At 44.4% G+C, this 27,254-nt stretch overlaps 2 protein-coding genes across 17 annotated transcripts in view; one reads left to right on the top strand and one right to left on the bottom strand.

Annotated features, from left to right (window-relative positions):
- The window catches only part of CASZ1 (castor zinc finger 1), a 300,204-nt gene extending 296,798 nt beyond the window's left edge, over positions 1-3,406 (top strand). For all 7 annotated transcript variants that reach the window (XM_081923378.1, XM_081923380.1, XM_081923381.1 and 4 more), the window contains one exon: positions 311-3,406. In XM_081923378.1, coding sequence (XP_081779504.1) covers positions 311-1,491 — 1,181 coding nt within the window. In that variant the 3' untranslated portion in view covers positions 1,492-3,406. The remainder of the gene's footprint in view (positions 1-310) is intronic.
- On the bottom strand, positions 2,945-27,061 carry LOC309376932 (uncharacterized protein). Of its 10 annotated transcripts, none has more exons than XM_081923873.1 (8): positions 22,818-23,976; positions 21,155-22,574; positions 20,879-21,029; positions 20,391-20,435; positions 14,808-14,934; positions 11,196-11,280; positions 8,911-9,106; positions 3,188-4,345 (listed from the first exon to the last, which is right to left on the bottom strand). In XM_081923873.1, the coding sequence occupies exons 2-7, from the start codon at positions 21,325-21,327 to the stop codon at positions 8,965-8,967; spliced, it is 723 nt and encodes a 240-aa protein (XP_081779999.1). In that variant the 5' UTR covers positions 21,328-22,574; positions 22,818-23,976; the 3' UTR covers positions 3,188-4,345; positions 8,911-8,964. The 10 variants fall into 10 exon arrangements, 8 of the variants coding, with proteins under 8 accessions (XP_081780000.1, XP_081779999.1, XP_081780004.1 ...); XM_081923878.1 differs by lacking the exon at positions 22,818-23,976 and adding an exon at positions 12,483-12,644 and having other exon boundaries at positions 11,186-11,280; positions 21,155-22,633; XM_081923874.1 differs by lacking the exons at positions 3,188-4,345; positions 22,818-23,976 and adding an exon at positions 2,945-3,017 and having other exon boundaries at positions 21,155-21,653.
- Positions 27,062-27,254: the final 193 nt, after the last annotated feature.

Here is a 27,254-nt window from a genome sequence, read left to right on the forward strand (position 1 = left end):
AGAAGTACAAGGCCTTCCTTTCTCCATCTCTTAAGTCTATTCATCTCTTGCCAAACCACTTCAAGGGAATGAAAAGATTGGCTTTGCAGTGGCCAGGCTTTGGGGGTGAGGTGGATGGAATGAGTTTGCCTGAAGGAGCCTACATACAGTATTGCCATTCCTCTCACTGCCTAGAAACTGTAAAGATCAAGAAACACTGGGCAAACACTGCTTGTCTGAACCCCCACCCCAATTAGCTAGGCAGGAAAGAGAAGTGGGTCTGATGCAGAGTCCTGCTCTAAAATCTCCTCTGCCCATTTCATTTCCCCAGGGAACACCATCACCATGCCAACCGCCGCAGGGGCCAAGAAGCGCTTCTGGATCATTGAGGACATGTCCCCATTTGGCAAGCGGCGCAAAACAGCCTCCTCCCGCAAGATGCTGGACGAAGGAATGATGCTGGAGGGCTTCCGGCGCTACGACCTCTATGAAGACTGCAAGGATGCCAGCTGCCAGTTCTCACTGAAGGTCACCCACTACCACTGCACAAGGGAGAACTGCGGCTACAAGTTTTGCGGCCGCACCCACATGTACAAACATGCCCAGCACCACGACCGCGTCGACAACCTGGTGCTGGACGACTTCAAGCGCTTCAAGTCCTCCCTGAGCTGCAACTTCCCCGACTGCCAGTTCTCGGGAAACAGCACGCACTTCCACTGCCTGCGCTGCGGCTTCCGCTGCACCGACAGCACCAAGGTGACGGCCCACCGCAAGCACCACGGCAAGCAGGACGTCATCAGCGCCGCAGGCTTCTGCCAGTTCAGCTCCAGCGTGGACTGCGAGGTGCCCGACTGCAAGTACAAACTCAAGTGCTCCCACTTCCACTGCACCTACCCCGGCTGCAAGCACACGGTGGTGGGCATGTCGCAGATGGACTCGCACAAGCGCAAGCACGAGAAACAGGAGCGCGGAGAGCTGCCGGCCATCTCTCCGGGCCCCGAGGCCCTCCCGCCCTCCACACTGGAGTACGATGCGCAGAACTCTTCCGTCAACCTTGACAGCTCGCTCAACCTCGGCACTGACACAAACAGCTCCCTCTTCTTCCTGCAGAACGCAGCGGGCGTGGGCCTCAACGACTCCTTGGACCTCAGCCAGAAATTGCCAGAGGCTGCGGGCGCTGCCCCTTCCCCCGCCGGGGAGGGTGGGGTCCCCGTGGAGAGCGAGCGGCTTCCAGCCAGCTGTGGCAACGTGGAGGACGACTCCTCCCACGACGAGGAGGAGGATGAGGAGGAAATGAATGAGGAAGACGAGGAGGAGGAAGATGACGACGATGATGACGACGACGATGAGGAAGATCTGAACACAGACTCTGAAGAGTCACTTCCTGACCCCCAGGCCATGCCTGCAAAGGACGTTAGGGAACTGGGGGAGGCTGCTTCTCCTTCTGCAGTCCACAGCGATGCTTCCAGACCTCCAGGCGAGCAAGCCCCTGCCCCTGAGGCCTCCCCTTAACTTATAGACAGCAGCAGCAGGGTTTTTTGATCTTTTAAAAAAATAAGAAACTGAATTAAATGAGAGGACCCCGCTACGTGAGGCGAGAACAAACGCTGGAACGACAAGCAGCAAAGAGAAACACAGACATCCAACTCCACCCCAGGAAGTGCACAAGATAACGAGGAAACCGCTTAATCCTTGGACCATGCAAAAAATAAAAAGGAAAGAAGCCTTGTGCCCATGGGAAGGGCAGGGGGAGGCGGAGGGACCCATCTGTTGGGACGCACATGTTTACAGGGTGGCAGACGGCAAATCTTTTTACTAATATGCAGATGGGTTGGGCCATGGAGAAGTGACCCTCCTTCTCCTGGATGGATGTGCTAACCATAAGGGCAAATGTCTCCCCTGCCACTTCCCTCAAAATCTCCCCTTGTTGGTTCGGAGGGGGGGGGAGGGGGGTTGTTTCTTTTCCTCTTTAACTTCTATTTTATTTTCCTGTTTTCATTTTTGTCCTTTAACACTCCTCCCATTCTCAGGGAGAGGGGGCAGCTAGCATCCGATGGTGAATATTAGGGGGTGATAATAATATATTATTTACAAAAATGAGGATTTGGTTCCTTTAAGCCACAAAAGCGAAGTTATTCGCCATTAGGCATAATTGGGGTTGGGGGAGGGCATCAGTCATACTTCTATTTTTCTCTCTCCTCTCTTCTCCAACATCAAATGAACAGGAGAAATGGGGATCTCAGGCAGCTTGGGTTGGTTGGGAAATGGGGTATTTATTGTCAGTTTTTTAAATAAAATAAAAGAGAAAGAGAAGCATTAATGAACTGAACGGGGCTGGGAATATGCGGATACTTCTCTGATCCTCTTTGTTATTAAAGAATAATAATAATATTAATCTTTTTTTTTTTTAAGGAAGAAAGAACTTATTTATATTGTGACACTCCCGCACCTGAGTGGGGAGTGTTCCTTTTCTGGTGGGGCTCTGACCAGTGGCAGCAAGTACGGGGTATGGCACTGAAAAGAACCCTTGGTTGTGAAAGAGAGGCTTGGATTTAACCAGAGCCAACCCAAACACCGCTGCCTTGCGGAGAGGGGGTGCCAACTGCTTCTTTTCCAGACTGCAGGGCCACCTCCCAACAAGTAGGGTAGAGACCCAGGAGCTCAGGATACCCCTCCGCCTCGCTGCTAATGAAAGAAGAGGAGGTGGAAGATGCAAGTACCTCATAAAGAGTAGGCAGGCCTAAGTAGTACTTGGTCTTACTGGGGGATGGCTTGTTTAGCTACAGGAAGGAAGCAGAGGTGTTACCCTGCTCTACCATTGTTCCCACCCCCCCACCTTCACCACATTTAAGCATGCTTTGTGAAGGCTGAAAGAGGGCATGCGTCTTTTAGTGGGAACAAGTTGGGGGAGGATAAATATTAGCTACTACAACCCATCCCATCAAGCCACACATAGGGCTCTTACCTCGGGCAGAGAGGGTGATGCTCTTCTGAATCCCAGTGCAGAAATGTTTCCTGTCCCTTTGCCATTTGTGGAGCTGTGGAAAGGAAGAGGCCACTTGAATTGGTTGCTCCACAATTAAAACAGCTGCACAGCAAACTCATTTGGCATACAAATAATCTAATGTCCCTTGCCCACCTGCCCTGCACTCCCCCAGGTCACCAGATCAGGCATATCCTAAAAGGGGGGAGGACATTTTAAAAAAGAAAAACAAGGAAGGAAACAGGCACCCACAATGGCTCTGCAGATCTCCCTAGGTCCTTTGCTTCCAATACATTTGGTGGTTTTGAGTCATTAAAAGCTAATGAAACCAGCCACACACAACAACCCTTGTGTTTAACAGACATGCCATTTTAGTGCAAAAAGAAAAGAAAAAAAGGCTGAGAGCTTTATTAGTCTTAGTTTTTGAATATCCCTCTCAAACAATCACACCCAAAACAACTTGACAGTTCAACAGTAAGAATGTGGTCCACGGACACTTTTTTAAGTTTCTTAAAATATTAACAATAAGGGAAAGGAGGAGGAAAACCAAGAGTGGCAAAGAAAAGGATAAAGGATATGTCCAGGAAAAAAAGATAGCTGTACAGTATTTTTGCCCCTGTAAAGGTTACGAATAGATAGAGATATATAGAAATATATAGAACAGAGAGAAAGGAGCCATACCAAGATAATACTCTGTGAGTATCCAGTGAAGAATGCTACCCTGAGGAACAGACCCTTCAACATCCTATTTGGTTGCTCACCAACAATTATCTCCTTCACACACAAGTGTGGACACTAATTCCCACCACCTCCAGCTAGTCAAAAAACTTGTTAGGGGGGCAAAAGCTACAGAAAGGGGGTCTTCCCTACCATCATTTTCCTACTCTCAGTATAGAGTATCAAGTGATTCTGAATTTGAATTTCAGCCAGGCAGACATTTTAAAAGAGACACAAAAAAAGCCCTGTCATTTAATGAAACACACTTCATGCACTCTCTTATCCACAGACACACTCCAATTTGGTTTGTAGTAATATGCATAGGGTGTTTTTTAATTTGTTCTTAATTTTATTTTGGGAGGTTGGGGACAATTGTTTCCTCAAGAACCATCTCAGCCTCCTATGACTCTTCCCACAGCTTTAAAAGAAAAAGCTTGAACCTCATTCATGACTGTTTCTGGATTTTTATAAAACAAATGTACTTAACAAGAGCCTACCTTTTCCTGGTAGTTTTGACTTGGCAAAGGTGCTCCTTGGAACATCTAATTAGATGGTAGCAAGTCTCCACACCGCTGCCGCCTCTGCTTTTTAAAATTCCAAGATGGGGCAGGTTATGGTCTCATAGCGTGACCATAGGTCACATCAACAGACACACATCAAAATTACCTAAGAGAATAGGCACAATGAGGTGTTACTCTTCCCTGTCCTCTCAGTCTCTTGAAAGGGCCTGAGTTTGGTGAACGTGGTAGTGAGGTATTTATGTTTAAGAAGTTTGGGCAAACTCTCAGCACATTCTTATCCCCCTCCTGTTCTCACCACTTAGATGTCTCGCTAAAAGGTGCTACAGAAAACTTTTGCTTGCGGTCAAGGTTTCTGAAACCTGTGATGCACTGCAGGGTGAGCGGCAATGGATAAGCCCTGTTTTTATGTTTCTATACATTTTGGGGTCTTTTTTAATACAAACAGGCAGTTACAACCCTCTGGTGGTTGCAAGGTAGTAAGATGGCCTCCCCTGGGTTTCTGGTCCATTGGTGCTGGCCATAGAAGCCAGTGGTTACTAGTGGGCAAGAAAGGAAGGGGTGGGAAGAGAAGAATTTGCAGAACAGGTACAGTTTACATTAGCTAGTTATGCACCCCTTCCTATGTAACTGTTTGGATCTGACTGGAATTGTTATTCCCCACTAAGAATCACCCAGTAACCAGTTTCCCCATTGTTTCGACCACCTTCAGTTCCAACAAAAGGCCTGCTAAGTTGAACTAGTTTTAACACCTAATGACTGGTCCCTCTATACTTCCCCAGTTTCACAACCTTCTCCACCTCCTTCTCTGCCTAAAACAAAACGAATGAAAAAACAGGTCTTTATATAAATATAGATGCTAAATGTTTATCATCTGCACCCTGATGGACATCCTGATTCAGGAAGAAGCACTTCAGTGTCCCCAGGTGTAAAGAGGAGGACATTTAAGATTGAGCTTAAAAGTTCAGAGCAAGCATAAACCTTTGGATGGACCCTAAGCGTGTCATTTTACAGAGCAGGAGAGGCCACCAGTTAGCAACAAAGCAAGATTATTCAACCTTTCCCCCCACACAACATAACCTTTCCTGATTCTGTGTCCTCTCATCCCACTCACAGTAGGCAAATTTGGACGTGGTAAAATTTAGCATGGCTGAAAGTATAGGGGTGGTAAATGCGTCCTCTGTGCAGGAAGGGGGAACTCACCTGTTCCCGCTGCCCCAGGGCAGGCTCACATTCATGTCCTGTATCCCATGGGAATTTAGTAGCTGAGTCCTAAGCATAAGTGATGGTGGTGCTGATGATGTGCGGAGAAGTTGTCGAGGTTTAGGTAGCCAGTTTGCGCCTCTACAGGACAGCTGATGGACATAGATTTAAAAGGCATATTATGCTTTGACAGATATTGCTGAAATGGAGCAAGCAGAATATAGAACTTGGTGGCTTTAAGGGGACCATGTGTTTGGGAGGGGATGTGTCAAGAACAAGAGAGAGAGTTTAAAAAACCAAACCTCTGAAACCCTAAGTGTAGATCCTTTCATTACTGCTTTGTCGTTGAAAAGGGGGGGGGGAACCTAGCCACCAAATAAATATATAAATTATTATAAAGTTCACCTGTATTGAAAGAGAACTGTATTTCAATATAGAAAAAGAAATGATGTTTGTTTTTTAATGGCCCTAGATTTTAAAAGGAAAACACACACACACACAAACATACACACACAGAAGAACAGGAAGACAAAAATATGAGGGAGAAATTCTAGCCTTTTGTAAAATCCATATTGCACACTAGGACTATAAGCCATTGCTAGCTCATTTTGAATTTTAAAATGTGTACTTTCTTTTGTTGTTGTTTTTATTTTATTTTATTTCTTTCTGTGTGGGAGGGGTGGGGAGGGAGAAAAAGAAGAAGTGATGCTTGAACTACCAATGCTCTTTTTAATGTTTTATAAATATGTATGTGTATATATATAAATATAAATATAATATGTATGCACATATATATATATATGTGTGTGTATATATCTATATGTATATACCTATATATATAGATATATAGCTATATATAGGTTTTGAGACAAAAAATAATAATGCAGAAAGTGAAAAAAAAATCCTAACAGGACGGTGTGCTCTGATTTTACTTGAATTTGGTCTTCTCAGCACCTACGTTATTAAGAACTGAATATTTTTCCACTTGAATTTAGTGCTATTAGAAATTTAATATATGTGTTTTATTTATTTGATTTTTTTTTTTGCATGACTGATGCAAGGTTTGACATTTTCACTCAATAAAAACTGGAAAAAACCAAACAAACAAAAAGCCAACCAATCACAGCTTTCTGTTGATTTGTAGCATTGCACTGACTTTTAACTAGCATCTTTAAAAGTCCTACTTTTTAATTATTTATTTAACATATTTGGTTAATAGCAGTTCTTGAGCTCAGACATGTTTCATCTCCCTGCTCCCAGAGCAAAGCTTAGGTAATTACTGGCATTGTAGAAAGCTACCTGCTGCCCAGGTTAGGCCTGTCATTGGGGTCTGGAAAACCAAATTATACTCCCCATATGCAGAAAAAAATAGCTTCATTAAACCCCAGACTAACAGACCCCACAATTCTCCTGATGACGACACTAGAAACACAATGGAGTCTGAGCTCAACCCCTATGTCCCTCCCTCCCACCCTGCAACCCAAACATCTAAAAACTGAGCCAAAGAAGAACTCCTGGGGCTGTAACAATGCCCTTGCAGGTCAGGTATGCATAGCAGCTCACCAAGAGTTACAAAATGTACAGATACGAGGTGTGGCATTCCAAAGCCTAAAGAGATATCCATACCATTAAGGGCTACCTAGCTCCTTTGGTTAAATGCCCGGTGATGCAACAATCATCTAAACCAGGAATGGGGAACCATTTTCAGTTCAAGGACAACTTCTGCCTTTCTGGGCAACCTTCCAAGGGCCACATGCCAGGGTAGCTGGGGCCAGAGGCAAAAGTGAGGAAAATAGCACATGTGGATTTTGCCTTTGTACCATAGGCTAGCTTCACAGACACTGAGGCACCCCTCTCTATCCTCCATCCAGACAACCAAGAGGCATTATAAGAGTTAAGGACACATTCCAGTGAGCCAAAAAACCAAAATCCACCAACCACTCAAAAGAGGGCACAAAGCAGGGTCAGTGAGCGATGTGGCTAGGGAGAGTCCTAAGGGACAAGGTAAAGAGGCCTATAGGACCACACTGATCTAAACAATAGTCAAATTTATTTTAAAAACACAAGACCTGCAGATTACTTTGAGGTTGGTGTGTAGAATGGCTAAATGTACTGTGTGTTGTGAATAACGTGTCACACTGAGTTCAAATCACTACTCAGCCATGGAACTCACTAGATGACCTTGCAGAAGTCTGCCTCCCTCTTAAAGGTAAAAGGTAAAGGTACCCCTGCCCGTACGGGCCAGTCTTGCCAGACTCTGAGGTTGTGCGCCCATCTCACTTAAGAGGCCAGGGGCCAGCGCTGTCCGGAGACACTTCCGGGTCACGTGGCCAGCGTGACATCGCTGCTCTGGCGAGCCAGAGCCGCACACGGAAACGCCGTTTACCTTCCCGCTGGTAAGCGGTCCCTATTTATCTGCTTGCACCCGGAGGTGCTTTCGAACTGCTAGGTTGGCAGGCGCTGGGACCGAGCAGCGGGAGCGCGCCCCGCCGCAGGGATTCGAACCGCCGACCTTTCGATCGGCAAGTCCTAGGCGCTGAGGCTTTAACCCACAGCGCCACCTGCGTCCCTTAGGCTCACGCCTCCCTCTTAGGCTCACCTAATTCAGAAGATTATTAAAATAAAAGAAAGAGACCATGCATTCTGCCCGGAGCTCCATAATCCCACATTTTGCAGGCAGAGGAATGGAGACTGGGAACAGGACTTTCTGGTCATAACAAAGCTTGGATTCAAATGAAGTTTCACTGCGGCCTGAATCTATCACAAGATAGATGCCTTTGTCACCTTCACCCATGAAAACAAAAGTATGAGCAGCTTCTGTGTATATATTGATTCTTAATTAACTCCAAAAGCACAAGGGAGATCATGAGCCTACCAGCGAACAACTCAAATGAGCTCAGGATCAGTTTCAGCCTGCTTCCCTGGTGGTACTGGGCCCCAATGTTCTAGGTCTCCATTTCCCCAGAAACTACTGTGCCCCTACTCCAAAATCATCCAATGAATTACACATAACAGTGCTATTCCACCTCTAGGCCCACTTTTAAACACAACAAGGGATCTTTGTTTTAATTTGTGAGATGTGTTCCTCTTTCTTAGGATGTATCGACACTGCTGACAGACTGGTTATAAGGGATCTTTCTCCTTAGCCAATGATAGGGTTCCAGGGGTGCCAAAATCTCTGGCAGGCAGTTCTTTGCACACACACTGAAAAAAATCTCAGGATTCATTGGAAGAGAGTAAATCATGACAGTTGTTAAGAGTCATCACACACACACACACACACACACACACACACACACCAAATATAGACCTATCTCACTCTCTTCTTCCTGCCTTTTCTTTAAAAGCATAAAAATGTACATTCTGGTGCCACTGGTGTGACCCACTGTAAGCTGATCCCAACTTACTAGTAGTACACAAATGGAATAAAACATATGAAACACAGCCCAATTTTGTGTATAGCTTGGTAAAGTATGACAGTAGCAAAACTGACCCAACACACAAACCTACCTTCCCATGATCTAAGGGGTGGGTCAGGCGAACTGAGCACTGAAATGTGAGGGGCTAACTTTTACAATTCAGCATCTTCTGCAAAGGCTTAGCCACCTTCACCCTCTTAGCTGAAATCTGGGTTGGAGAGAAGCAAGATCCATGACGATGCAGTGCTTCCAAGTTCTGGGCAGCCACAAACTCTGCATGCTGACTCCTAAACAAGAAGAAGGCAGGACATAAGAAGAGCTCTGCTGGTTCAGACCAGTATCTTATTCCCCACAGCGGTCAATCAGACACCTCCAGGAAACAGGTCATGAAGACAAGAGCTGGCTCTGAAGCAGAATGGTCTGTTTAGTTCTTGTAGGCAATACCTGCTGACATAATCCTTCAGGAAATGGTCTAATTTCTTTTTAAAGCCATATAAGCTAGCGGACACAGACACACACCTTATTCATTATTTCTTTAAGTGATTTATATTCCGCTTTTCAACTACTGTATAGTCCTCAAAATGGCTGGCAACATTCATAAATACAGATCTTGCAGCAGCTAGGGGCACTGTTGCTTACCCTCCACCCCACCCCTCACACGCTGCTTACAGGATACTTTGGGTGGTATCCAGCTAAGTCCTACTCAGAGTAGACCCATAAAAATTAGTGGGCTTAAGTTATCAGTGTCTTAGTTTCAATGAGTCAACTCTTTAGTAGGGCTAGCATTCGATACAACCTCTTTCTGAAAGCTGGCCTAAATTTGCATCTGTTCATATAAATTAGCATATGCAAATTCCAAGCTTCTAAGGATACAGCAGCAGACCTGGTGGCAGCATATTCCACAAGTTAACAATGTGCTTTGTGAACACCTACCGGTATATCATTCTGTCTGTCCTGAACATACTACTGATCAGTTTGATTGGATGGCCCTGAGTTTCTGGCATAAGAGAGAGGGAAACCAAACCTAGTTGGAGCAGGCCTTTGAGAGCCGTTCATTAGTAAGCTTAGTCCTCATAATAGTTTGCAGTCAATGTGTGGGGATGAGGTTAGACTCCCAAGTCCCATCAGCCTCAGCCACCACAGCCAATGCTGAAGGATAGAATAACAGAATTGCAGAGTTGGAAGGGACCCTGAGGGTCTTCTAGCCCAACCTCTTAAAAAGAAATATAACTGACACAGGTACAGTTCCTTTTTCTTTTAGAAACACAAACTCCTGGGTTGGTAACAAAGCTTTGGTTATTATTAAGGTATAAGAAAACAACATCAGTACTAACTTAAAATACACTATGGTGCTTTTTGGGAGTGTGTGTAATTTAATCTACACTATCTCCAGCCAGCAGCAGGCCTTTAACCTTTGCTAAGAATTCATCCCCAGCTACTGAAATAGAAGTCCAACTTTTCATAATGGATCAGTTCAAACATAATGTCCAACCATGGTTTATCAATACATAAACAAGCTTCAGGCTCACACTCTCCTTCCCTCCCTGCATTCCAACCTCTTCCACGACTTCCAAGTTGTTAACGAATGTGGCAAAAACCCTGCAACACCTAGTATGTTTCCAGCAAACCAGACCTGGAAACTGTGGTTGTGGGAAAGTGCCACAATGTCCAATTCTAGTTTGCAAGCAAATTTTTGTTTGTACACTATTTAGATGCATTGAAAAACTTGCTTGACAGCAGTGTCAGAATTAGGGGTGTCAAAAAGGAAGTTGGGGTCCATATGGCCAAAGCTTACTCAAAGAACACCAAACCGTGGTTTGGCATCATGCCCAAACCGTGGGTAATGCCTATATTTTAAAATAGGCTGGAGACAGGAACACATTACGTAAGCTATGCTTTTCTCTTAGAATGTGCCATATGCTCCTAGAAACACTACACATTACTCTCCTCCTGAGTGCTTAAAATGCACACATCATCTCTGGCCAAATCAACCCTTGCTACCTATAGAAAAAGCAGAGTGCAGAAGAGCCCATAGCAAAGAATCTGCTGGCCTCTCTGCGCTGCCAAAAGGATCTGGAATCAGTGGCATAATCTGTGCCAAACTGAGTCTGCTGCCTTTGCAAGCATTCCCCCCCCCCTCGGTAGTAAAGTGGGATTATGGCTCTTCTCTCTTTCAAAGACACCCCCCCCCCCCCGTTTACTCTGCTGCCGCTCCCAGCCATCTTGTTCTTCAGATGTCATTATCTGAGCACACTCCTAATCCAACCTCGGAGCAGCACAGAGTTTTGTTCTTGCTGGAGCCATGCCTATAGCGGATGCAAAAATTTTACATTAATGCTTTCTGAGCAGAAAAGATGTGCACAAACCCCCACACACAAACAATCCGCAGCTTGCAGGGCTCCCGTTGGGACTTGCTCAGTTCTCTTTGTAGGGCTCCCACTTCTCTTCAATAAAAGAGTGACTAATTTATGAGAGAAAAGGCAAATTCAACAAATTAACGCACAGCCTACAGGCTGGAACTGGTCTCGCCAAGAGCCTGGGCCCTGCTTTACAGTGGTTGCATGGTGTGCCACACACCTCGGGAGCTGTGCAGGAGGCGAGGAAGGGTCTGAACCAATGCAAGCTGACCTTTGTGTCGTTTCACAGTTGAAAGGGGCTTAGCATACCCTCTAACATTTATCCGGTGAAAATAGGGACATCCCATTCCATAATGATAATTTGATTCTTTATATCCCACACATCTTACTGGGTTGCCCCAGCTACTCTGGGCAGCTTCCAGCATATATAAAAACCTAATAAAACATTTTTTTTAAAAAAAAACTTCCCTATACAGGATTGCCTCCAGACAACTAGGGGGTCGGATAATTCCAAACCCTCCAATATTTCTCCAATGAAAATAGGGACATCCTAAGGAAAAATGGGACGCGGGTGGCGCTGTGTGTTAAACCAGAGCCTAGAACTTGCAGATCAGAAGGTCGGCGGTTTGAATCCCCGCGATGGGGTGAGCTCCCAGTGCGCGGACCGTGCTCCTGCCAACCTAGCAGTTCGAAAGCACGTCAAAGTGCAAGTAGATAAATAGGTACTGCTCTGGCGGGAAGGTAAACGGCGTTTCCGTGTGCTGCTCTGGTTCGCCAGAAGCTGCTTAGTCATGCTGGTCACATGACCTGGAAGCTGTACGCTGGCTCCCTCGGCCAATAAAGCAAGATGAGCACCACAACCCCAGAGTCGGCCACGACTGGACCTAATGGTCAGGGGTCCCTTTAGCTTTTAAGGAAAAATGGGACATTCCGGGATCAAATCAGAAACCAAGGCGGTTTCTCTAAATCAGGGGCGTCCCTTGAAAATAGGGACACTTGGAGGGTCTGGGCTTAGCTGCCTGTGAAGACTGCAAGTTGCAGCTGCTGGTGGGCAGGCTTGAGGCTTATAAAGCCTGCAGTGGCCTTCATTATTATATTCTACATTTTCAGCTTCCAAGTTTATAGCAGGAAAAGAGTGCAAGCATGACTCTATCCAGTTTAGTTGCTTGCTTCCCACCCCCCACCCCCAGTTTAGTTGCTTGCTAAGGACTAGATAGCTCATATGCAATGCTAAACAAGGGATGGAGGAACCTGTGACCAAAGGGTGTTATGTATTGTTAACATTTGTACCCTGCTTTTCTCACACCGTGGAACCCATGGTTGCAGACGTGTGGTTCCCAGGTGGCCACCAATCCAGACTCAGGTTTTCTTAGCTGCAGCAAGGTGGTTGTTACCCTCACCAATAGTCAGCAGGGATGGGAACTGGAGTCTCAACAACTGCTAGAGGGCACCATGCTGAGGAGAGATGCTAATGAAGAATGACAAATGAATCGTGTTTAATGACATTTCACAGCCCCATTCGCAAACAACAAATATGAAGGGGGTGGATTTGGGCCAGTTTTGTGGGGAGGCACAAAATTCACTGCTGCTGTGGCAGAGCTACTCCCAGTGGCTATTATTTCCCTTTCCCAAAGTTCCCATATAAACAATGCCTATGTCATAATGTAGTGTTAGTCCCACCACATGGTCTTCTGGGAATGCATATGGTGGCTTTGGGGAGCAACCCCTACCCAGCTTTAGACTCCTCCGCCCTCGAAGGTTGATGGATCAGCCTCTAGTTTCATCACGGTAAAGGTAAAAGGACCCCTGACCGTTAGGTCCAGTCGCAGACGACTGTGTTTGCGGCACTCATCTCGCATTATTGGCCGAGGGAGCCGACGTTTGTCCACAGACAGTTTTTCCGGGTCATGCAGCCAACATGACTAAGCCACTTCCGGCGAAACCAGAGCAGTGCATGGAAAAGCCGTTTACCTTCCCGCCGGCACGGTACCTATTTATCTACCTGCACTTTGATGTGCTTTCAAACTGCTAGGTTGGCAGGAGCTGGGACCAAGCAATGGAAGCTCATACGAGCTTTGGCGTGGACAGTACCACTGGACAGACATCCATTGATACTTCAGAGTCTGCACAGGTTTTCTCTCTTCTCCTTGGCAAAAACATCATGCTCTAAAAAAGTCCTGAATAGGGTGCGTGGTCAGGCCAGGCTGGCTCCTGGTTCCCAAAGCAGCTGCCGCCGCAGCACATAAAATCCAGCTGGGCTTTCTCCGCCCCTTGGTCCCCCATGGCAGCGCTGGTGCTTCTTCCCCCCTCCCCGCTTTCTGGAGCCTGCCATGACCTGGGCAGCCCTGGTGCCCCAGAAGGGTGGCTGTCTCGGAGGAAGAACAGTCCAAACTGTAAGGTGAAGTTCACAACAGCATGCACTGCTCACCGAAAAGCTGTTTCTCAGAAGGTTGCCTTACCATGCGTGCTGTATCCCAGAGCATGCTGCAGTTGGGCCAGTGTGCTCCCTTGAGCCCCAAACTGCAGAAGCCCCAAAGACAGAGACATGCTCATTGGGGAAATGGCGAGGTTCGTTCCATGGTTGAGCTCTGCCCAGCGTTGGTATAGAGTGATGGCAGAAACCAGAGGCCTTTCTCCTGGGTATGGTCGGCCAATTGGTGTCAAAGAAGGATAGAACTTTCTTTATGTATGCTACAACAGCAGCAAGAATACTCATTGCAAAGTACTGGAAGACACAGGATCTACCCACTCTGGAAGAATGGCAGATGAAGATGATGGACTATATGGGATTGGCAGAAATGACTGGCAGAATCCGAGACCAGGGAGAAGAGTCGGCGGAAGAAGATTGGAAGAAATTTAAAGACTATTTACAGAAATATTGCAAAATTAATGAATGTTAGAATGATGTCGGATAGAAATTAAGTGGTTTCCAGCTGTAATGCTTTAAGAGAATATGGGGGAAAAGGTTTAGAAATAGGTTAAAATTTATTGATAAGGATTTGCTGAACTAACAATTTGAATTGGAATACAAAAAAGGGAGGTATGAGGAGGTCTGGGAAATAAGTTAATGAAAAATAAGTAATGGAAACCTTATGTGTTTTTAAATATTTTTATTTTTGTATTTTTGTATTTTTGTTATTTTTATTTCTCTTTTCTTTTTATTGTATTACTATTGAAAACTTTAATAAATATTCTTTTAAAAAAAGAGAGAGAGAGAGTGATGGCAAACTCTGTGCTCAGGTTCTGTGGTTCATGGTGTCAGTATAAAAGCTGCCCTGTCCCTGCTCTCCTTCCAGGTCTTCAAATATTATGTCATTTAAATGGAAAAGAAGAGAAGGCTAGCAATTATAACTGTTTTAGGGACTTTCTTATACAGTATACCCTAAACATATCCTTGGAAATAGACATTACCTTCATGTTTTCTTTGGCATTTCTTCCTCCTGCCACCTTCCTCCCAGTCAGGTTGGCAGGAGGTCTGCAGAGCGTACAGGGAAAACAAAGAGCCACATGGGATATGTTTATTTTCTGAACCTCGAAATAGGCCTCAAACAGTTACAGAGAGACCTTTCCTGAGAATCCTTAGGGACTACTATTTCTCTGGAAGCAACATCTATACACTGAAGGGTTTTACCTTTGCAGTCTTCTGAAAGAGGGGTCTGGAGGGTGAGGCGGAGGGAGAGGTGGTGGGCGAGGGGGAGGTCGCTGGGAAAGGAGAATTTTTTTTTTTTCTTCCCAGACAGGAAAAGACTTTTCTCAGCCTTGAAAGTCTAGGAAAGAATGAGAAATGGGACTCATAGTTAGTACTCTCTAATGCCTCTAAGCTCAAGAGGAAATCACCATCATCACAAAATGCAGATGCTGATAGAAATTCTACTTACATGTCTATCTTCTTCCTGTAACAAACGCAAAATGATCCAACCATAGGAGCTCACCAGGCCTTTTAGCACTTTGATGACCAGTGAGCAGGAGAGGGAGGTGTCACAATGGCTTCTGTAAATCTGGGGTTGTCCCTGGACAATAGGGACACTTGGCAGGTCTCCTGAGGTGCCCAGATGGGAGACCACCAGGGACCCCATGATATGGTATTTAGAATTATACAGACAAAAAGTACTATGTAAATAAATACATATATAGACAAAAAAAAAGGCCTGGCACCCTACTTTTCTGGGGTGGGTGGATCAGAAAAAAATGTTTCAATAAGCATTGGAAAGTGCTTCGAGTAAAAGTTCCACTTCCTCATATACACATTTGTTGATGTCTTACCAGGTGCTCTGGTCAGGCAGGTTATTGAAACAATACAAAAACCCACCCAAAAGTAAAAGCAAAAAAAGTGTGAACACAGCATTAATATATCTTTCATAGCACCTTCAGATCCCCAGGGGGTGAGAGGGCATTGCCCACTGCTGGCATTGCCCACTGCTGGGATGGCTGCCTTCCATCCCATCACAATGGCAAGCAAGATTTTGAAAGGGTTATAAAGAGATCTAATTCAAAGCTATTTTCTCCCAAGACTCAAAACAGGGTATCCACAATATAAATATACTGCTCCAGAATGCTAGTAACCCCCTCATCTTAATCAAAAAACAATGGGAGCATGACATAGACTATATGTCATGAATCCTACCCAATGGAAATAAATCCTACCCAATAGAATAAACTGTGGTCTAAATCCATCTCCCCTTGAAACCCTTAAAATAGGTATAGATGGTACCTATTTAACATATGCAGAATTCATCATGCAAAAGGCTGGGCTGGATAAATCCCTAGCAGGAATTAAGAGTGCCGGAAAAAATATCAACAACCTCAGATATGCAGATGACACAACCTTGATGGCAGAAAGTGAGGCGGAATTAAAGAACCTTTTAATGAGACTGAAAGAGAAGAGCGCAAAATATGGTCTGAAACGCAACATAAAAAAAACGAAGATCATGGCCACTGGGCCCATCACCTCCTGGCAAATAGAAGGGGAAGAAATGGAGGCAGTGAGAGATTTTACTTTCTTCGGCTCCATGATCACTGCAGATAGTGACAGCAGTCACGAAATTAAAAGACACCTGCTTCTTGGGAGAAAGGCGATGACAAACCTAGACAGCATCTTAAAAAGCAGAGACATCACCTTGCCAACAAAGGTCCGTATAGTTAAAGCCATTGTTTTCCCAGTAGTGATGTATGGAAGTGAGAGCTGGACCATAAAGAAGGCTGATCGCCGAAGAATTGATGCTTTTGAATTATGGTGCTGGAGGAGACTCTTGAGAGTCCCATAGACGGCAAAAAGATCAAACCTATCCATTCTTAAGGAAATCAGCCCTGAGTGCACACTGGAAGGACAGATCGTGAAGCTGAGGCTCCAGTACTTTGGCCACCTCATGAGAAGAGAAGACTCCCTGGAAAAGACCCTGATGTTGGGAAAGATTGAGGGCACAAGGAGAAGGGGCAACAGAAGACGAAATGGTTGGACAGTGTTCTCAAAGCTACCAGCATGAGTTTGACCAAACTGCGGGAGGCAGTGGAAGACAGGAGTGCCTGGCGTGCTCTGGTCCATGGGTCACGAAGAGTCGGAAACGACTAAACAACAACAACAACACCACTACAGAAGTCGGCACTGATATATCAAGGAATCTCACCAAAATGCTGGAGAGGTTGTACCTCTACAGGCACATACCTCCACGTGTGGTGGGATTGCCCCCAAATCTAACGCTTTTGGACATCAGTCCTACAAGAAATATGCAAAGTAACTAAACGGGTATTAGAAGCCACCCTAGAACTGGCCCTATAGAATATTTTCCAAGACAATAACACACACTCACATTGCAGAGAGCTTATAACCCAGGAGCATCATAGCTAGACACTGGAGGGACCTGTCAGGAGTGAACATGTACCACTGGTACCAAACTGTATGGGAAACAGCCTTACTAGAAAACTTAAGCAACAAACTAAAGCACAGGGACAAACAAAAGTGGACACCTTCATCCCCATTATTACACACACAGCCCAACAAGACAACAAGAACCCACCAAAAACATACAAATCAATATGGCTAACTTGACCCAACAACCCATGGAAATTGATTAACCTGAGTTAGATGTGGCCATTAATTTCAATGAGTTGAGCTAAAAAAATGCCATTGTATGCCTTGAGAATGAGCAGTGTGGACCCAATCTCTTCCAGTGACTTAAATAGGCAAAAACCACCAAGGTCCATATATAATAATCAGCAGAGCTGTGAACATGAACATAACCATGATTTTAGGGAACTGTACAAGGATGTTTTGCAGGAAGGGGTACAAGTAGACACTACCATTTCACAAGCCCCTAATTTCTTTCCCCTCTCAAGCTTGTATGGGAGTCGGAAAAGGTTGACCCAGTCCAGAGTCAGGTAGCAAAAGGGTGCTGAAGCCCAAAACACAGTTCATTCAGAAAACTTAATGAAGAGCTAAATTTGATATGTTCCAGCATCCTAATATGTGTTTTGTGAGACGCCCTACATATTGTTCATGATCAAGGGATTGCCACCTTCAAGTTCTACAATACAATGGTACCTCAGGTTAGAGACACTTCAGGTTACAGACGCTTCAGGTTACAGACGCTTCAGGCTACAGACTCAGCTAACCCAGAAATAGTACCTTGGGTTAGGAACTTTGCTTCAGGATGAGAACAGAAATCATGCCAGCGCAGTGCAGCAGCAGCAGGAGGCCCCATTAGCTAATATGGTACAGTGGTGCCCCGCAAGACGAATGCCTCGCAAAACGAAAAACGCGCAAGATGAGAGGGTTTTTCGGTTTTTGTGTTGCTTCGCTAGACGATTTTCCCTATGGGCTTGCTTCGCAAGACGAAACATCTTGCGAGTTCTTGCGAGTTTGTTTCCTTTTTCTTAAAGCCCCTAAGCCGCTAAGCCGTTAAGCCGCTAATAGCTGTGCTTCGCAAGACGAAAAAACCGCAAGACGAAGAGACTCACGGAACGGATTAATTTCGTCTTGCGAGGCACCACTGTACCTCAGGTTAAGAACAGTTTCAGGTTAAAAATGGACCTCCAGAATGAATTAAGTTCTTAACCCGAGGTACCACTGTATTTTAATCCAATCAAAACAGTGCTGAATGTGTCATGACCCCAGATGACCAGAAATTAAAAGTGTCCTGGTGATGTATGACATAGGCAGGGCCAGATTTAGGTTTGCTGAGGCCCTAAGCTACTGAAGGTAATGGGGCCCTTTATATGTCCAGCTGTCCTTTGTTAACAACAAATTGTTGCTGTTTTTGTGTTGAATATTTATGGACCTAATAGGTATCTAAAGCCATTTTATTTGTTTTTTATCTTATACAGTATTTTGGAATGTAACTCCAGTATTTTAATTTTTTGGGGGGCCCCAAAAGAGTGGGGCCCTAAGCTATAACTTGTTTATGTAAATCCAGCACTGGGCATAGGGTAGATCAAAGCTTAATTCTGACTAGGGCTGTCAGCCAATTAAAAAACACATCAGTTGATTAATTAGATTAATATTAGATAAGTAGTCAATTAACAAATTTGGGTTTAAGAGCAAAACCCAGTAGGTGAAGACAGCAAAAGTCTTTCCATTTTCAGAAGGATTCAATCATGTGTCACAGAAAAATATGAGTGGACTTAGAAGAGGCACCACTTTCTGCATGATAGCGTTCTCCAACACTGTGCTCTCCAGATTATTTGGACAACAACTCCCATCAGCCCCAGCCAGCACAGTTGCTGAGGCTGATGGGGATTTCATTCCAAAGCAGGCATAGGCAAACTCAGCGCTCCAGGTGTTTTGGGACTACAACTCCCATCATCCCCGACCACTGGTCCTGTTAGCTAGGGATGATGGAAGTTGTAGTCCCAAAACATCTGGAGAGCCGAGTATGCCTATGCCTGTTCCAAAGTATCTGGAGGGCACCATGTTGACAAAGGCCATTGTGAGAGAAAGAAAGGGGAATGCCTCTTAAGAAAATAAGCTGGCAAGCACCATCTTAAGTACCTTATACCGGTAATTAGAGGCACTTTTTTAGTTGATTAAAAGGGACTTTTTGGAGGGAAATTAATGAACCTTACTGATTAAGACCACAGTCCTTTGCACATTTATGTGGAAGTCTAACCACATTCTGTGGGACTTGCTTCTGAATAAACCTGCACAGGATTCCACTGCAAATCAATTAAACATTGCACCACCAATTATAAGCTATCATTTTGGAAAGCGCAGGGAGGGGGGGTGTTAGGGGAGGAAATCTGAGCCTTAAAATTAACCTGGCACCATACATTTCTCTGATGTAGTCACTGCATCTCAGTCCTCCATCAATGCCCTAACACTTCCACGTTTCTGGCTCTTCTCTGAAATTTGGATGGGAGTGTGGGAGAGAATTACACCATACTGAAACATTTTCTCCCTGCTCCTTTGTTTTTGCTAGGAATCTTTCACTTCTGTTTCATGTCAGCAATTTGCCTGAGCCAAGAGACAAGTACAGGGACGCAGAAGCTCATATAGAGCAGGGTGGCTCCCAGCCACACCTTAAAGGTGCACAGTGCCCTAGCTAGCACCCTGAGAGGCGCTCCTCAACGCCTTCCTTGGCACAGCCATCCTTTTGGCACCGGCTGGGACTCCTACACTCAAACTGAGGCAAATGTAAGGGTTTTGCAATTTCTTGGGGAAAAGTGAGAGGCAGGCTGCCTGCGGGCTTCAGACAAAAAGAGCTTTTTTGAGATCTTGTTCTGCTCTTAGCTAGGAAAACAGCTGCACTGCACAATCAAGAGTGTGGGGGTGGGGAATAAAGGAAAAATTGCCGACATCTTCCACTTTGAAGAGAGCCACTCCTAGAAAACATTTAATTTATGATACATGGTCTGGAAGATTTCATGTTGCTACTGAAGTTTCCCAAACTTGGGATGGGGGGGGGGGGAAATTCCACCTCCTGGATTAAAATTGGAGGCCCTACTTACACAAATATCCTACTTTTATATCCCATCTTTCCTCCCAGCTGCTCAAATAAACATTTCCCTCCTTATCCTCACAACTACCCTGTGAGGTAGATTAGGCTGAGAGATGCTGGCTGGCCCAAGGTGACCCAGGGAGGTTTATGACCTAGTGTGGATCTGAATCCTAGCTGCCCACTGGTCCTAATCCAACACTAACTATACCACACTGACTCTCAACTCACACCCCAAAAAATATACATTTGGATGAAGGCCTACCAGTCATTTAACAGAGACTAACCTTCTGTGTGTGTCCATAGGAGCCCCTTGTTATAGAACCACCTGCCTGTGGGAGAAGGTCATTTTAATTGGGTCTGTATTGGAAACACCTGAACCACTTTCCAACACAGGAGGCAGTGGAGGCTGCCTCTAATGCTGGTCCTACTCAGAGTAGACCTAGTGAAGTTAATGGCCATGCCTAACATAGGCCCATTCATGTCACAGGGTCTGCTCTGAGTAGGACCTCGGTTGGATACAACCCCAAAACATTGGATTTGCTTGAATATAACATTTAAACCATACTAGCAGTGCAATCAGATACATGCCTACCTGGTTTACTCCCGGGTAAACTGATACAGGATTTCATCTTAAGTGCGTTTCACTGATTCCCTCCCCGCACCCCGCTCCTCCTCCGAATCAAATATTTAAACTGAACTGCTTTTGTCTACTGGGGATCCAGTTTTTAATGCCTGTTCCAGTATTTTAACAAAACCTTGGGGGGGGTGTTACCTGTGGGTCTCCCTTTCTCAAGAACGCCCATCTTCTTCGCTGCTTGTCCGCTGCTGCCTGTGCCCGTTTGGTTGCCTCTCCCTTTGGACCCAATCCCTTCTGGGAGAAGGGAGTAAGGCATGTGGAGGTCACTAACACCTCCTTGCTGAATCTGAAAGAGGCCAATCACAGCCAATCACAGGAGCAGCAGAGGTCAGAAGGACCCAGGAACTTGCGGAGCGGCCATGGCATGTGCCTGATAATGAGAACTACCCACGACATCCCTGATCTACTTACAGAAAATTAAAATCAGCTTTTCCAGCTGCTGGATCCAGGAAATTCTGCAGAGCTAAGAGGCGGCTGTGGGCTGGTATCTTCCCCATCCATTTCTTCTGCCCCTCGCCAGTTAAACTGCCCTCCCTGTGATTGGAAGAGTCTACAATCTGCATTATGAGGTCATCAACCATCATGGAGAGACAGACATAATATCAATCCAGCACTAAGATTTTGCCCATTTTGAGCTGGGGTTTAATTATAAGGTACTTTGGGAACAGTTAACTGGGGAAGGAGTGTATACATGGCAATAAATGAATATGCTGCAAAACAAAAGATCCTTGAGCTATTTACCCATCCAAACAAGGACCAGCAACCCCACACTTGCTTAGCCAGGGATTCTATACCACAAATCCCGTGACTGGTGTGTTAGGGCCCACTACTGGGATAGCTTTACTATAAAGTAAACAGAAGCAGCAATGGGGACCATGTTAATCTGACAAAAGTATCAGAAATACTTTTTTTAAAATAAAAAAAAAACCAAAGCTGGTTGAACTTAAATACTTTATTCAGCCTAGGTGTGTAGGCTGTTCCACAAATCATACTCAATGTAGTTTAAATGTTAAATAGAAAATATTTAGTATATATAATATTATATATATATTACTAAATAATAATAATAATTCCCCACCCTTCACCCTAAGGTTTCAAGGTGGGTTGCAACAATTAAAACACAATGTTAAAAACAGATTAAAACAATTTACAATCTCAGAAATAAGGTGGGTCCTAAAAATTAGAGCACTCTCTCTAGGCCATTAGATATTTTTTTTTCTAATGCAAAAGAATTCCAATACAAATTAATTGACCCTGATTTAATCCCCCCCTCCCCAAAATCCCACATCACGGGTAGGTAGGTGGATAGATAGCTGGGATTCTTGGAGATAATCTCCTGGGGGGAAAAAGTTAATTACAACTTTGGAGCTTCCCAAATTTGAGTCATATTGTGAATCCAACAATTATGTTACTAATTCATTTTATGAAGCAATATCTTTAGAATTGTGCCACAGAGGAAAAACATATAGTAATATAGTAGTGGGAAATATTTCATCTTATGTCACTGATTATGATGAATTTCATAAACTGGCTTGGGACCCTAAAGTCAAAAGGTGGGGTATATATTTTTTTAAAAAATTGAAAAAAAACAAAATTAAGCGCACAAGTTCTGGAAACACAAATCAGAAAGTGAGTACTATTTCCTAACAATTGCAGTTGTTCTCTCCAACACTGTAAATGCTGGAGGCTCAGCTGAGTCTTTTTGCCACCTAAATCCCAGTGGGGCTGGTCGTGGCTGGAAACAGGAAGCTTTCTGTACATGCTCTAAAGCACTCTTTCTTGTTCAACTATTCAACTAGAAATAGTTGAATATCTGATAGACAAGGCATGTCTATAATGTTATAACATGCAGAGAATAATATATGCAAAGAAATCAGAGAGGGGAGCTGAGGGAAGTTCTTGGTGTGGGGGAAGCAGAAGGGATAGCTGGGGGGGGGAGGGAATAATGTACCGGTAATTGATTATTTCGATTGATAATTTGGTATGTTGAAATTGCTTAATAAAAAAAAAATTAAAATAAAATAAAGCACTCTTTCTTGGAATTCAAAATAAGCATAGAAACCATCAATCTCACTCTCTCACACACCTTTTGGAAGAGTTTAGCTAGCTACTTATTTTGGAAGAGAGGGAGAAGCAGCTTATTTCCTGTAAGGAGATTTCAAACACAGTGTGTGTGTGTACACACACATACATACATACAGACATACATACATATGTACACCTGAGAGCCCGAGCGGGTAATGAAGAATCCCAAGGCCATGCAATTGTCCTTGAATCCAAGACTGCAAGACTGAACAAGGACGGCTTTCCCCCACTTTTTGGCAGGGACTTTTTTTAAACAAACAAACTGAAGAAACACTGAGGATTTAAGTAAACAGCAGAAGATTTATCTGACAGGCCAGCTAAGGAGTCTCTCTTCCCTCTCCCCCCCTCCCTTCACAGACATGGCTGAGAGTTCACATTGCCCAACTTCTCCAAAAGCAGCACCTCATCAATATACCCCCCCCCATGAGAGACACCCTGTCCAAATGCAACAGACAAAGCTCCCCTCCCAAAAAGAAGGCTGCTATTTTCTTGAAGGTGGCAAAGCATGTGTGAGAGAGAGGGCAGCAAATTTGCTGCCCCATAAAATGACTCCTCACCCATCCCCCATTACTGATCTCCAGATCTCTGTAGTTACCTGAATAAAACATTTTCACATGCAAAAAAATGAGCCGTAAATTGGATTATTATTTTTTTTAAAAGGCTGGCTTAGTGAGTAGGCTTTCTTTAAAGTTCAGTCCTATGGATTTGGATGGGAGTTTCTATCAGAGAAAATGCATTTAGGACAGGTTTGCCTGGACCCTCTCCTCACATTCAGAAGAGGTTAAAACCATTTTCTACATGACCAATCATTTCAGAGCAAATTGAAATGGACACTGTCCTCCACTGACCCCCCCGTGAACAGACACTGGACATCAATAAATACTTTTTTAAAAAGTTTAAAAAACAGAGTGATGCCAGTAATAAATTCGCATAACCTTCTCAAACTGTATTAAGATTTCCTCAGAAAGTTACCTCAGAAAGGAAAACTCAAAGGGTTTTCCCAGAGGAAAAGGGAGTTATTTATTACACAAGGATTGAGAGCCTTGTCTCTCCACCCAAATGCACTTCTATGGACTTTATTTGACTTTAAACTCCTCTTTTCTTAGAAGAAGTGTGGTTTCTCCTCAGGACTCCATGCAGTTCTCTCAAATCACCTCATGAGGCAGCAAGCAAGAGAACCTCCATTTTTAGCGCATGTGACGCCATCTTGAATAATCATCCAAAGGACTACTTAATGTTCCTCAAACTTATTCGTGTAAAGAAAGAGCCTGACAGAAAAATCATAATGTACCAACTTATGAAAATATAGATAATGAAATATAGCCTCAGTTTTCAGCATCTTGATTAATAACCCTCCATTGTTGTTGTTTAGTCGTTTAGTCGTGTCCGACTCTTTGTGACCCCATGGACCAGAGCACGCCAGGCACTCCTGTCTTCCACTGCCTCCCGCAGTTTGGTCAGACTCAGGCTGGTAGCTTCGAGAACACTGTCCAACCATCTTGTCCTCTGTTGTCCCCTTCTCCTTGTGCCCTCAATCTTTCCCAACATCAGGGTCTTTTCCAGGGAGTCTTCTCTTCTCATGAGGTGGCCAAAGTATTGGAGCCTCAGATTCAGGATCTGTCCTTCCAGTGAGCACTCAGGGCTGATTTCCTTCAGAATGGATAGGTTTGATCTTTTTGCTGTCCATGGGACTCTCAAAAGTCTCCTCCAGCACCATAATTCAAAAGCATCAATTCTTCAAAAACAATCAGCCTTCTTTATGGTCCAGCTCTCACTTCCATACATCACTACTGGGAAAACCATAGCTTTAACTATATGGACCTTTGTTGGCAAGATGATGTCTCTGCTCTTTAAGATGTTGTCTAGGTTTGTCATCACTTTTCTCTTCAATGCTTCTGTCATGTGAGGAGAGCTTTTACTCTCCCCAAAATCATACCCGCTTATGAAAAATATATAACCATTAACTCTTAACTAATTGATCCACATAGACTATTTAGTGAGGGATATATGTTTGTGACTGAACCTCCAAATGTTCCTGATGGGTGAAACTGTATAAAGAGGCGGGGGGGGGGGAGGTTGAGAAAAGAGAAAGAGCGAGATATTATCTCAAAAGTCCTGCTTATTACCCACAACCCTGCAAAGTGTGAGTGTGTGTGTAGATTGCTTGTCCCAAAAGACAAGCTGCAAAACTACAAAAATAAAAGTGGGTTGCTGAGAGTTGGAGAAATCTCCTTTTCTAGAAAGGCCCGCTTCGTGCTCACTTCTGCCCCATTTCAAATATTTTTACCTTATTTGGATAAAATATATTATTTTTCTAATGGAAGGAAAGCTTCCCCCTCCGCTCTAAAGAGCTGGTTTTCCCCCTTCAGTCCAGCTGCCTGCCTTTATTAGGTTAATGTTTGCTCCCTTTAGTGGGGGATGAGATTGTATTGGTGGTGTGTTCCCCTCAGCTGAGAAGCACAGCTAATCACACACAATTCAGGATTCCCATTACACAAGCAATTGCCCCTTGCTTGTCCTGTTTAATTTTGTTTCCGAGTTGCTTCCCCCTGCTACTTAATGTTTTTTTTCCAGCCAGGGTCCAAGCCCAGGTTTTTTGGCAACAACAGTGGGCCATTTTATACTCTCCTCCCCACCCTGGTCACAGCAGCAGTGTTGTCAGGCAGAAAATCAACAGGTGCAGCGCTACTCCACCAACTTGGGGCACTTCACCACTCAGGCAGGGAAGGCCAAGATGGTGCCCTCCAGACAGTGATTAGAGTGTCAGGCTGCTAAGGCCTAGGACAATAGCTACTCCAGGTCTGTCAGGAAGCGATGCTCATTTTGAGAAGCTCAAGCAGGGCTGGTCCACCCATGAGGCAAGGTGAAACAACTGACTCAGGCAGCAGAATCCCAGGATTCTTTGCAGGAAGCCACAACCATTTAAAGTGGTATAATACTGCTTTAAATGGATGGTGCGGATGTGGCCTGGTTTTTTTATATGAACCATGGAGAACAGGCCAGGCTTCACGGCACATAAAACTCTTCACTGGTGTTGGTAACATGCCCAACATCTGCCTGCAGCCCAGTTCAGCCTTGGTAGAAATAAGCTCCTGGCTGGTTGTAGAAATTGGCTGTCAACATGTTTTGTAGCTCAGTATTGTCTGCACTGACTGGCAGTGGCTGCCCAGGTTTTCAGACAGGGACATGGCCAGCTGTACGCAGAGATGCCAGATTCTGCATGCAAAGCGGAGGCTTGACCCCTAAGCTACAGCCCTTTCCGTGAGGAACTGACCTGCTGTGTAGCTAGTATTTGAGAGCTTGTGAATTATGTTTCTTCGTCAATCATCAATTAAGAAGAAGAAACAAGTTCCTGTGAGGGCTGCTGCAACACAACCCTAGTTTCTGCAGAGACAGTGTGGGGAAAATCCTAATCAATTGAATCATGCAGCTGAATCCCATATGGAAAAACCATCAGATAAGAGTGGTATTTATTATCGTTGGACATCACAGCATGTTTTTAAAACCATTAAATAAGAAAAACAGCATGAAGTAGTATCGCCTCTTAGAATATTTCTTCTTCTTTTGCAAAGCCCCAAATCCAGTGCTTATATTCCATTTGCTTTTGAAAAGAAATCAAGTAGCTAGGCCTGTTTGAGGAGCTAAACTTAGAAAAAGAAATCAGAAGCCACTGAAGGCAGAGGGTCTAATAAACACGAAGGTGCTCAGTACGTATTTATCACGAAGAACCTCATGCATTCCAAAGCGTGATTTAAGAAACCTAAACTATTGTAACCTACTGAGGGAGTGAAATATTGAAGAACTCTTGATCATACATGCTGAAAGAGCTATCAATGATGTTGGGAGGCACAAGATAGCCTTTCAGTAGCCACAAGAGGGCTACTTTGCTCTTCAAAGTAGTTTACACAAACATGTAGGTGGGTGCTCCTGAACTGAGTAACCATCTCTCAATCTAGTCTACCTCTAAAGGTTGTTTTGAGGATAAAATAGGAGTGGGAGGACAAAACCTTGCATGCTGCCTCAAGTTCATTAGAGGAAAGGCAGGATATAACAAATAAATAATAAATGTAACAAATAAACAATGCACAAAATAAGATAAATATAGCAGCAACAAACCTAAATAAATAAATAAATAAATTCAAGCATCATAATTAAAGCCCCCAAACCTTACCAGACCAAGGCTGTCCATTCTGTAGTGTTAGAAAAGGTGCTTTCCCCCCTCTGGAACCAGAATAATTAAGGACCTATAGCATGGGTAGGCGAACTAAGGCCCGGATCCGGCCCAATTGCCTTCTAAATCCAGCCCGAGGACGGTCCGGGAATCAGAGTGTTTTTACATTAGTAGAATGTGTCCCTTTATTTAAAATGCATCTCCGGGTTATTTGTGGGGCATAGGAATTTGTTCATTCCCCCCCCCCAAAAAAAT

The sequence above is a fragment of the Podarcis melisellensis genome, assembly GCF_964234715.1.
Source record: "Podarcis melisellensis genome assembly, chromosome: 8".
In the NCBI taxonomy this organism is placed as follows: Eukaryota; Metazoa; Chordata; class Lepidosauria; order Squamata; family Lacertidae; genus Podarcis; species Podarcis melisellensis.